Source organism: Castor canadensis, chromosome 6 (assembly GCF_047511655.1).
Source record: "Castor canadensis chromosome 6, mCasCan1.hap1v2, whole genome shotgun sequence".
NCBI lineage: Eukaryota > Metazoa > Chordata > Mammalia > Rodentia > Castoridae > Castor > Castor canadensis.
The window spans coordinates 17,369,349-17,381,924 of record NC_133391.1 but is presented as its reverse complement, the minus strand read 5'-3'; the positions used below and the strand labels follow the sequence as shown (position 1 = coordinate 17,381,924).

The following is a 12,576-nucleotide window of genomic DNA, read 5'->3' as shown; positions in this document are numbered from 1 at the left end:
TTACTCAGGAGGCAGAGATCAGGATGATTGTGGTTTGAAGCCAGCCTGGACAAACAGCTTGAAACACCCTATCTTGACAATACCAAACACAAAAAAGGGCTGGTAGAGTGGCTCCAGTGGCAGAGCACCTGCCTGGCAAACACAAAGCCCTGAGTTCAGACTCTAGTCCCACCAAAAAAAAAAGAGGTGGAGGTCCTGTCGTGTCCTGTCACATGCTACATGGTGGAGGAGCCTTGAAGACATTACATGAACAGAAATTAAGTCAGTCACAAAAGGAAATTGTTGTACTCAAATGAAGTATATCCAAAGTCATCAAAATCATAAGAAAAAAGCTGACCAGGTGGCTGCCAGGGGTGGGAGGAAAGAAGGCCTCGATGTTTAGTGGGTTTGGAGATCTAGTTTTGCAAATGAATAAAGTTCTGAACACAGCAGCATAGAGAGATTTGTCAGTTCCAACTATATTGTGCCTTAAGAAAAGTCCCTAAAACTGATCTGAGGATATTTTGTTTTTAACAAAATATATTTTTAACAAAATATATTTTCTTTGTATGAAGAAAATCAAATTTTATTTTATTTAAAAAGTTTTTTTTAATTGTAGCAAAAAATCAGCTTAATATTTCACTTTGCACTTTTAATAAAATAAAATTTAGTCTTATTTAGTATTTTGAGACAGGGTGTAACTTTGTAGTAAGGCTGACCTGAAACTCTCAATCCTTCTGCTTCAGCCTTCTGAGTGCCCAGCTTAAAATATTTTTTAAATCAGAAAGGATTTCTGTGGACATTTCACCAGAAAAGGCATAATGAATGCCTAGTAAGCACATAAGATGCTCAGCAGGTTATAGTAGTTAATATCTGTAATCCCAGCTACTCTGGCAGTGGAGATTGGGGAGGTCACAGTTTGAAGCCAGCCCAGGACAAAAGTTAGTGACACCCCATCTCAACAAATAAGCTAGGTGTTGTGGCACACGTCTGTCATCCCAGCTGCACAGGGAAGTAGAGGTAGGAAGATCATCATACAAGGCCACTCTGGGCAAAAATACTAGACCCTATCTAAGAAATAACTAAGGCAAAAAAGGGTTGGGCATGTGGCTCAAGTGGTAGAAGCCTTTATAGCAACTGCAAGGCCCTGAGTTCAAACCCCAATAACACACACACACATACAAAAAAAAATGTTCCACATTCTTAGTTGTTATAGAAATACAAAGTAAAACTGCAATGAGAAACTGCCTCCTACCCACTGGATGGCCATGACTGAAAAGGCAGATAATGAGATAATGACAGGTGTTGCCAAGGTTGTAGAGAAATTGGAACCTTCATAGATTGCTGATGGGAAGGCAAAATAAACAACCACCTTGAGTCTTCAAAATGTTGCACACATGGAGTGACACGTGACCCAGTACTTCTACTTCCAGGAGTACACCCAAAAGAAATTAAAATACATCTACATCCACACACTTACACAATGTGCACAACGGCAGGTCCCGTGTTACTTGTTAAAATTTACTCACCAGGGAATCCACAGGATGACCTGAGATTATTCAGTTATGTTTTATGTGTGAAGCCAGCTCAGCATTCAATTTATATTTTGGCACATAGGTAACTTTTTAAGATGGTCACCTCTTCAATACATGCTTCTGATTGTTACCAGGCTAAGGCAAGTATATTTTCCTCGATTTCCATGATGGAATTAGAAAAATTCAGAATGAAATGAATAATCCAGAACATTCATAAGCATCAATGAAAAACGGGTTTTTCCCCACTGAGCAGAGTTACGATGCACGTTAAATTGATTTGCTTAATTTCAATGATTTGTCCATTGAATTTGTAATTTTTGCAAAGATACTAACTACTTCCAGATGCGAAGGTTGAATGCAGTGTCATTTGTTGATAGCTGTGGGGGCAAAGCAGGGAGGTCCCTGCTTTACCACAGGGAGCCTGAAAGCCTGCGAGGGCAACACTAGTAGTGCTGAGCCCATGGTGGGTGGGTGAAAGTGGAGGTGCCCCGTGTCTTGAGGAGGTTCACATCAGACTGTTCTCCTTCTGATTCCATAGCCCCCTCTGAGAAACCCCAGGAAGAGAACGCACCAGCAAGCCAACTCAGCAAGTGTTCCCTGAGCACCTGTGTTTCTCAGGAGGTCCCTGGTGCTGGCTGCTTTGAAAGTGTGTTCCCTCCATCTCTGGTTTAACCCACTCTGCAGCATGCCCTCTGGCAACCTGGGTGTGGTAGCACCAGGTTTTCCCCTCTCTCTCTCTGTCTGGGTACTCTTGGAGAAGCAGTTCTTGCTAAGCTCTCCCTTCTCTGCCAGTTGTCCCGACTTTATGTCAAGAGTGAGTAGCACAACCACAGATCCTCATGTTCTTATTTTGAATCTTCATGAAATGCTAGCCACTTCTCATAAAAATGGCAGTACAGCTAGGGAAAGGTGTGCTTGCATCATATATCTCTTAGAATCACCTTCGATTGCCTCTGATTATTTGATAGCAATTTGATAATTATTTTTTTTTAAATCAGTTTTCATTGTAGACACCTTGCTGAGTGTGGAGGAGTGTGGTCTTCAGTTCACTTAAACACATTTGGTGTCTGAATGTTGTTTTTTCTCTTACAGGGCCCGCGCCATCCGCTTCAGACAGGACAGTAATGAGGCGGTGGGGGGCTTCTTCTCTCAGATTGGGCAGCTCTACATGGTGCATCACCTTTGGGGTATGTGTGATTGTCATTACTAATTAAGTCGTATTACGTGATCAGTGTGATCAAGCAGTGGAGCCATACCAGTCAGTAACTGTACACGACAGCAAATACAAGATCCTACAGAGGGCAAGTGCTGGGCGTGTAACCTAAAGAGGAGAACTGGGGTATGTGTGGCTCCAATGGTAGAAGTGCTGAGGCCCTGACTTCAGTCCCCAGTACCACAAAAAAACTAAAGCAGTCTGTAGATCCATGCCATGTAAACTGGTAAGGAGAGCAGGGTAGTCGTGAAGAGAATTGGGGAGCCAGCAGCTGTGGGGAGGGAGGTGATAAAACCTCAGGTTGCCTTTCATTTTTTCCCACATTCCCTTTCATTTTTTCCCACATTCCCTGTCTAGATGGCTTCCCTGACCTCAGAGACAGTTCTACCCTTTTATCCAGTGTGCAGTTCCTCTGCACTGTCCTGGAGGACACGTTTTGCCTTTTCTTTCCCCATTCACTTCTTTTCTGGGGGGGGTGCAGTACTGGAATTTGAACTCAGCACCTTATGCTTACTAGGCAGATACTCTACCACTTGAGCCTCCAGCACTTTTTGCTTTAGTTATTTTTCAGGTAGAGACTGAGCTTCTCCTCCCTGTACCTCCCAAGTAGCTGAGATTACAGGCATGAGCTTGTAATCTCTAGCTTGTTTGTTGTTTTTCCCAGGCTGACCTTGAACCAGAATCCTCCCAATCTCTGCCTCCCAAGTAACTGGGATTATAGGCACATGCCACCACCAACGACTTTTGTTTGGCACTTTCTTTGGTGTCTTTCAAAGCTTCAATCAGGTGTTACCCTCTCCCCACAAGTGGACATCCTTCCTCCTGATCCCCCAGATCCCTGTGGAGTGCCAGTTGTCACTGTGGCTATTTGTGCCTGTCTCCCTGCCAGAACAGGACCTGGTCTCAGTAATTTCTTGGTATGAGTCTGGTTCTGGGCTCATTTGTAAAAGATTATTTTTGCACTGGGGTTTGAACTCAGAGCCTCATGCTTGCTAAGCAGATACTCTACCACTTAAGCCACTTTGCCAGCCCATGTTAAAGGTTTTAAAGATAAAAGAAAAGCATAACCCATTTTCAAGTCTTGTCAGTGAATTGAGAAGGGTAAGTTTGACCTGTTTGGTTCCCCCAAGCGTGGCAACCCTGTCTGTCTTGCTCATGAGCATAGTGGACTTTAACATAGTTGATACAGGCCTGGGGGAAATAAGGCAAATGCAGATAGCAGAGCTTGTGCTGGGACTTGGGAGAGTCACAGGGACATGAAGTTGCATGTTGTCAGAGGAAGAATGGGAACCAGCTTTCAAGATCTAGATGAAATTGACAGGTAAAATGGGAAGGAAGGGCTGGAGCAGTGGTGAAGACACAGGAAATTATAAAAAGTACTTTAAAAACTACAAATAGGCTAGGTGGTGGCACACACCTGTCATCTCAACACTCAGACACTGGGGCAAGAGGATCACAAGTTCTAGGCCAGTCCGAGCTACATGGCAACAACCTGTCTCAAAAAACCAAGGGCTGGGATGCAGCTCAGTGGTAGAGCACTTTAGCTCCTGTGAGGCCTGGGTTCAATCTTGAGCACTGAAAGACAAAACAAAACAAAAAAACCCTATAAATTGTACTGACTGGGTACATGGTAGGACGGTTTCCAGGAACCTAATTCTGAATGGATAAGTTAAGACAAAAAAAAAAGTAACTTACATTGTGCTCTTGAACTCCGTCCGCCCCCAGAATAAGGAAAGGACCCCTCATCAGTCCCAGAAGTCACTGCTTAGACCAGGGCCACTATGCTCTGCTCAGCTCCACCCTCAGCCTCCTTGGCATTTGAGAAGGAACCTGGCTGAATGGCAGGTGCCAACAGTAGCCATTCAGCTTCCCTCAACACCAAAGGGCAGTGTTACCCTGGGAGTTTTGTTTTCTGCTACCCTACAAGTATCAGTTTTCAAATGTAGTAGGTTTAGAAACAAATCCTTAAAAACTGTTGTGCATTTTTCAACCTTTTGAGATTATATTGCATGTAATTTTATCTTTTGGACTGGAGTAGGGAGTAAAAGTAGGTTTTAGTATTTCAAAAATCAAAGAGTCAGACCCCTCCCCTTCTTCCCCTTCATTTCAGCCTGGAGAGACTTCTGAGTGTGAGCTCCTGCTCACCCTCCCAGACATCCTTGCACATGACAGACCACAGGTGGATGGGTCAGGGCCACATGGAGGAGGCTTATTGCTCACCATGTGCATATGGTGCAAGCCAGGCATGTGGTCTGACCACGTTTGTACCTATTGCATGTCTGGATAGGGAATCCCAGGTGAGGAGCGTGCAATTGCAAACAGGTACCAGGTGAGGTGTGAGTGGCACAGGGCAGACCCTTTACCTTATTCCGTGGAGAGGACTTGAGGCTTCAGAGAACAGCAGCAAGGTGAGGAGAGCCTACTGAGTCACAGAAGCCAGGGACAATGAAGCCTGAAGGTGTCAGAGTGACCACATCACAGTACATTTTCTTTTCTTAAGCTGTCTCATTCTTTGTCTTCCTTTCACACTGAGCTGTCCACCTTTGTCCCTAGTCAATGTCACCCATGTTCCCTGCTCAGTTCCTACCTTATAGGAAAAGTACTGAGATATGCAAGCATGAATCCTCAGCTATCTCCCCTGACACTTCCATATTTTTTAGAGAAAGAAAGCCAGCATCAGGCACCTCTAATATGTTTGTTATTTTACATAAATCTCCACAATTCCCACCAAGAAGAGATGCCTTGTCTAATAGATGAGAAACAGACCACTCACTGCCCACAGCCATTTAGTGTGTGAGCCAGGCTCAGGGCTCGGTACATCTGGCTTCACAGATTGTCTTTTCACCACAGGACACCCTTCCCATTACCTGACACCATGCCTGTCTCCATCCTCAGGCCTGTCCACCACCTGTCTGGGCCCTTCTCTCAGCACATTACATGTTCACAAAGTCTCCCCAGGTGGACAGGGTGGCCACACCTGTAATCCCAGCACTTAAGGCTGAGGCAGGAAGGTCAAGAGTTTTAGGTCAGCCTGGGCTACAGAGCCAAATCTTGTCTCAAAAAAAAACAAAAGAATTCAGTGATAAAGGAAATGGTTAAAATGGTAAATTTCATATTACATATATTTTAATGCAGTTTAAATTTTTTTAACTAAGAAAGTTGAATAAAGCTCACCCAACAGAGTATAATAGAAATTTTGATTCTAGGTGGTTAAGTAAGATCTACAAGGGTAGATCTTACAGGAAGAAGGAAGTCCTCGAGGGAAAAGGCATTTGTCCCAAAATGGAAACTAGAACTGAAGGAAGAAGCCCTGGGTAGTTGCTTTGTCTGACACCAAGTGGCAGGATATAGCAGGCACTTGCCTGGTGAGTTTGGGAAGGACTTTGCCCAGGCTGGGGTCAGAACCCTTGGCATCCATCCTTATGGTGTATCTGTGAAACTGCCATCTCACTATATGGTGCCTTGGCCCACATTGTCCCCTCCATCTGGAACACTCTTCTTTCCATTTATGTCTGTCTGGTAACCTTCAAGATGTACCTGGCCATATCACACCCCTAAGCCATTCTGCCCAGTCTCCTCCCTGTCCTGTGGACTCTGCCCTCTCAGGTCCACTGCTTGCAGCTGAGGCTTACCCCTTGCCTTTACTTGTCTCTCTCTCTCCACTGCATTAAACGCAGCCTCTGCCCAAATTGATGTAGCGCTTGGTAAATGTGGAGCAACAGCTTATTATGTATTTATTCATTTATTTGTTTATTTACAGCACTGGGGATCAAAAGCAGGGCATCAACCTGCTAAGTACATGTTCTACCGCTGAGCTACACCCCCAGCCCATGTTGAGCAAAGTAGAATGTGGTACTGTTTATCTGGTCTACAAGCTTTTGGCTTTGAACTTGACATGCTATTGAAGAAGTTTCCTTAGTTTGTGAAGATGTCTTGGATTTACTGGACTGTAAAGGTTTCACACTCAATAGCTTTGCCTTTCCACAGGGCCTAACATGAGTTTGCTCTGAATAACATCCTCACAATTCTCCCAGCTTGGTTCTGAGTGCCCAAAGTAGTGTCTGAGAAAACGGGATGACAGCTGAGTGGATGTGCCAGGGGACGGAGGCAGTTGTCTGACCTGTCTTGCATCTGTGGTTACTTTTAAGCTTATAAGAATCTTCAGAGCAGGGAAGACATACGGAATGCAGCATGGCACAAACACGGCTGGGAGGAGCTGGTATATTACACAGGTAATGTAACAGACCTGAAATACTCGATCCTTTTTGTCTCACTGTTTTAGTTATGTGTGTTCACCCTAAAGCTAATATGTGGATAGTATGATGCTAGGATGGTGAATTATAAGATTGGAAAGAGAAGAGATACTCACATTTTTCGTTATACTTAATTGGTGTTTTCCAATGAAGAATTTTGATTCTTTCAAGTGTATATGTTGCTTGGTACAGTTTTCAGATCCTTGGATAGTATACATTTTATAATATGACCTGTTTGTGTAGACTTCTAATTTTTTGAAATTTCTTTGAAATTTTATTATGCAAAACTTTTTCTAAGCTTTCCTTTTTTTATCAAAATTGTCAGTTCTTAAAAATATAACTAAGTACATCAGTTAAAAAGAATAATTTGGGATGTGTGGCTTAAGTAGTAAAACACCTGCCTCATGAGGGCAAAGCCCTGAGTTCAAACTCTAGTACCACCAAAAAAAAAAGAAGAAAAAAAAGAAAGAATAATTTGGTTTAGGAGTGTAGCTGAGCGCTGAGCACTTCCCCAGCATACAAAGGCCCTGGATTCAACCCCAGCACCGCAAAAAAAAAAAAAAAAGGAATTTGGGATCTGAGGGCATGGCTCAGCCCTGGGTTTGATTCACATCAAAAACAAAAGAGTAGAGCTGATGCTGTGGCTCAAATGTTAGAGTACCTGCCTATCAAGCACGAAGCCCCAAGTTCAAACCCCAGTACTGCAAAAGAAAAAAAGAAAAAGAGAGTGATTGTGAAATTGAGTTAGAATTTCCACATGGATGCATCTATCCATATACATGCATGTGTGCATATGTAAATACATAGTATGGAACCCATTTGTATGATTCGTGTAAGGAAACTCTTGGGCACTGGCAGAAGTAAGGGCCAGCCTCGTTGTACACCAGGTACATTGAGATCCACATGCTCCCCAAGACAGCGGAGAGTCACTGAGTCTAGGAGCAGAAGTCATCTGTCTTTTACTTTTAAACAATCATGTACTTGTGTGTGACTTTGTGGCCTATGTTCATACTTGTCCTGAGTTCCAGAGTCATGTTTTACCCAGTGGTAGGTTTTACTGTAGAGCTCTTACTTTGTACAGGATACATTCAAACATAGCACTACTGGGTTTCTATAAATGTATTTTTAGTTCAGTGAACCTTGTGAGAAATCACCTTTTCTCACGTACACATTTTCCTAATTTCCCACAATGAAATGAAGTGCCTGGTAGGATCTGTTTGGATTTTAATGATGTCATATAGGATACTAGCTGCTGTTAGAACTTTGAGTATTTTTGCCCCTGAGGTCCACTCTGTCCTCAAGCAGCGCATCTTTTGAATGTACTTAGCAGCCCATTTGTTACTGAGTGTTTACCACATTTGGATAGAAACAAACACAGTAACTGTGGTCCTGTTTTCAGTCCCACTCATTCAGGAAATGGAATCCAGGATCATGATCCCACTGAAGACTTCGCCCCTCCAGTAACGTTAGAGAAGTCACGTGCCCATATACCGTGTGTGATGAGCTCTTGTCACGAGTTATTTCATTTGTATATCAAGTGAGGTGTAAGCTGCTGTACATAGCTGATGAGCCCTCTTCTCTTCAAAATTCACTCAGTCACAAGACAGGAAGCGATGACAGCTCGGCTGGTGGGCGGTGCGGTGTCCTCTGAAGCATCGCATTGGCGGAGTGCAGCTTGCAACACTTAACCTCCTTCTGCCCCTCTAGGAGGAGGCCCATCATTTCTGAGTAAGATTCCAACCCTGACCAAAATCACTTCTTTCTAAAAAGGCAACTCAGTTTTATAGTTACAGATTTTGGCAAATTTCTTGTACCAGGAGGTGGTACAAATTTTGTCATGTTTCTCAAGCACTTATTCTGAGTCTCAAATTGGAAACAAATCATGTGTGTGGCCAGTAGCTAAAGATGTTTTAATTCACTCTCGCTTTCATTTCCAGTCAGTCAGCCTCTTAAACCGAGTCATCACCAGGCTGGTTGTGGTGGACCGGGTACACACATCCATCAGTGATCAGTCTTCACATAGTCTGTCGTGGTCTCTGTGAGAGGGAAAAGTGGCTTGAACCTGTGTATCATATGTGACTTTGAAATGAACCCTGAATAATACTAATTTTATTATAATATTTTTCTATAAAACAAGTAGCACTTGGAAAAGAGGTTTTATTTTGTAAGCAGTCATTTGTGACTCAGACATTCTCTGGTCAACATCACTCAGCTCACAGCAGACATTTCCAAGGTCATGTATGAAGGGTGGTACATGTTGAGATTTAAATTGGTGTAAAGCTGCCCACTTGGTCTAGCTGTTTTAGTTTTTTAATGTAGTGTGCCAATTGTGTGACTGTAATCATGTGAAAGTCCTGTTGAACTGAATAATTTTCTCCACAAATTGAGCAATTTATGTGTAAAATAAAGTGTGAATAAATCTCATATCAAATGTCAAACTTTTACATGCAGATGGTTTTCTCCAAGAGCATATGAAAGTCAATAAAATCCTCTTAATTTTCACATGTTGCACGTTGGGATCTGTTTGTACTGTGTTGTGCTGAGAAGGACTTGTCCTGGCACCCTGGGATGCAGGGGGAGGAAGACCTGGCAAAGAAAACCTACATTTTCACCAGCAGTCCTACTCATCTCCAAGAAACCAAAAGCAACTATCACCCTGTCTGACCTCTGTGCCCTGACCTGCAAAATGAGAAGAGCACCTGCTCCGTCTTCCTCACTGAGTTTCTGTGAAAATTGCCACTTTTCTGTATCCACCTGAGTCCTTACTGGACTCTCATCTCCTTGAGAACAAGGATTTTCATCCTTGCTCCTCACCCAGCCAAGGCACAGGCCTGGCACAGGTTACATGCTCAGCACATCTACACAGGATGTATGAAATAAAAGAACTACTTACACAATACTACTTCCTTTTAGAATACGGTAGAATTAATATGAATTAATAAAGATAATCTAGTTATTCAGAACTGAAATTAATTGTTGAGAATATGGAATTTTCACTTAGAAATTGTATGGACTAGTGAGGCATGGTGGTACATGCCTATAATCCCAGCACTCGGGAGGCTGAGACAAGATTGCAAGTTTGAGGTCAGCCCAAGTTATATAGCAAGACCCTGTCTCAAAAGGTAAAATTTTAAAAATTAAAAATATATTGAGTGGACTTAGAAATAAAATGAATCATGTAGATAGAATTCTGTCAGGAACCTTCTATCTTCATATTGCCTCTAGCCATCCCCACCCTCAGGCCATTAAGTATCTGGGAAGCAACACTGTCCCAGCAATAGGTGTCAAATAGAATATGTAAGAATATTTTCAGGCAGGGGAGTGGTGGCTCATGCCTGTAATCCCAGCTACTTGGGAGGTGGAAATTAGAAGGATTACAGAGTGGCTCAAGTGGTAGAGCATCCGCCTAGAAAGATTTACAGTTATAGGCAGCCCAGGCAAAAATTAGCAATTCCCTATCTCAACCAACAAGCTGGGCATGGTGGTTCACACCTATCATCCTAGCTACACAGGGGGCATAAATAGGTTCATGTTCTGAGGGTGAACCAAGGCAAAAATACACGACCCTACCAAAAACTAAAGCAAGAAAGGGGGACTTGGCTATGGATCAAGTAGTAGAGCACCTGCCTAGCAAGTGTAAGGCCCTGAGTTCAAACCCCAGTGCTGCAAATATAGGACTAGTTAGCTTCTCTCTTTTTATCTTGCTTTATAAAGGAATTTTCTGTTCAAAAAAGCAGAGAGCAATAAAATGGCCATCTAAAATGGAATTCTTTCAGAATACACTGTAGTGATTTGTCCTCGGTACATCATTGGATTTGGGAAGGCAGCCTGGCTCACGCTGGGCCTCAGGCTTTACCCTTCCTAGTATTTGACAAATACTAAGCTCGTGTTTGTGTCAAGCACCTGGTACTCGGAACAACGTTGTGAACAAAACATGATCTCCTGGGGATTGCAACTTCTAACACACTGTAACTAATTTGCACTGGGTGGTCAAGGTGATGATGCTATGGGGAAAAAGCACAGGCAATGCAGATAGAAGTCGGGCTAAGGGACTAGGGTGTAGCACTACCTAGGCCTGGTCAGCGTTAGCCCCACTGAAATGCTGATACTAAGCAAAGGATTGAAGGTAGTGAGGAAGCCAGCCAGTGTCTGGGAAAAGCTACAGCGTGGGCCTTAAGACAGGGCCATGCTTGGTGTATGCTGAGAACAGCGGAGACCACTGTTGGTGGAGCAGATGACAGGGAGAGCATGGTGGAAGATGAGCCCACAGATGCCAACAGGGTGGATCAGCACAGCATTGAAAGGGCCTTGAGTTTTGCTCTGAGGTGGGATACAGTGAATGCTTTTGAGCAGAAGGGTGTGGTGACTTGGATTAGCACAAGCAGGAAGAAGGTTTCAATTCTAAGTATTCTTTGAGCTGGGCAATAGTGGCTCATGCCTGTAATCCCAGCAATTTGTGAGGCTTAGATCAGCAAGACAGAGGTTTGAGGCTAGCCCAGGCAGATAGTTCATGAGACCCCCATCTCCAAAATAATCAGAACAAAATGAACTGGAGGTGTGGCTCAAGCAGTAGAGCACCTGCTTTGCAAGTGTCAAGCCCTGATTTCAGTCCCACCAAAAGCAAATAATATTCCCTGATGGCAAAGCCAACACGATTTCCCAAATAATTGACTAGAGTGTGAATGTAAAAAAATTTTAACGTGCCTTAAATTTTTGGCCTGAACGACTGGAAGGATGGAGAAGCTGTAGATGGAACAGATTTGAGGAAGTGAAGCTCAGAGTTAAGACTTAAATAGGAAGTGTCTCCCACAGGCTCCTATGTTAAAGTTTGGTCCCCAGATGATGGTGCTATTTTGGGAGGATCTGGAATCTAGGAGGTGGGGTGTAGCTAGAGGAGGTAAGTCACTGGGACTTTGATGGTTATACCTGGCCTCCAGTGCTCTCTGCTTCCTGGCCACCATAAGATGAAGAACTTCCTCCACCACACATTCCTGCCACCATGATGTTCTGCCCAAACACCTGGGACCATTTGACCATGGACTGAACCCTCTGAAACTGTGAGCCAAAATAAATCCCTCCTCCCTTAGGTAGTTTCTGTCAGGTATTTCATCACAGTGACAATAAAAGTAACACAATCAGGAATTCTGTTTAGTCATGTTAAGTTTGAAATGTAGAGATGTCAGGAAGGCAGGTGGTTGTATGAGTTGAACTTGAGAGAGCAGTTTGGCCTGGAGACCACAAGTGCAAATTGTCTGAATATAGAATTAAGGACAGTTCACCAAGGGAGTGAGTGCAGCTGGAGAAGAAAACCAAGGTGAGGACGAGCCAGTAGAGACTAAGGCAGCATTAGGGAGCCAGGTATGGTGGTTCAGGCCTGAACCCCAACACTCGGGAGGCGGAGGCAGGAGGATCGGGAGTTCATGGACAGCTGGGCTACATAGCAAGACTCCCTCAAAATCTACTAGAGAAAAGGTTAGTTTGAGAAGAATTAACTTAGAGGGTAACATGTGCAGGAAATCAATGCAAGTCAACTCCCTGTATAGCTATCCTTATCCCAACCAGCAAAAACCCTTGTTCCTTCCTATTATTGCTTATG

The 12,576-nt window shown here is 43.5% G+C and overlaps 1 protein-coding gene across 1 annotated transcript in view; it reads left to right on the top strand.

The window, feature by feature from the left end:
* The window catches only part of Nipsnap2 (nipsnap homolog 2), a 30,446-nt gene extending 20,964 nt beyond the window's left edge, over positions 1-9,482 (top strand). The window contains exons 8-10 of the mRNA XM_074075811.1: positions 2,607-2,701; positions 6,876-6,959; positions 8,380-9,482. Coding sequence (XP_073931912.1) covers positions 2,607-2,701; positions 6,876-6,959; positions 8,380-8,444 — 244 coding nt within the window. The 3' untranslated portion in view covers positions 8,445-9,482. The remainder of the gene's footprint in view (positions 1-2,606; positions 2,702-6,875; positions 6,960-8,379) is intronic.
* The last annotated feature ends 3,094 nt before the right edge of the window (positions 9,483-12,576 follow it).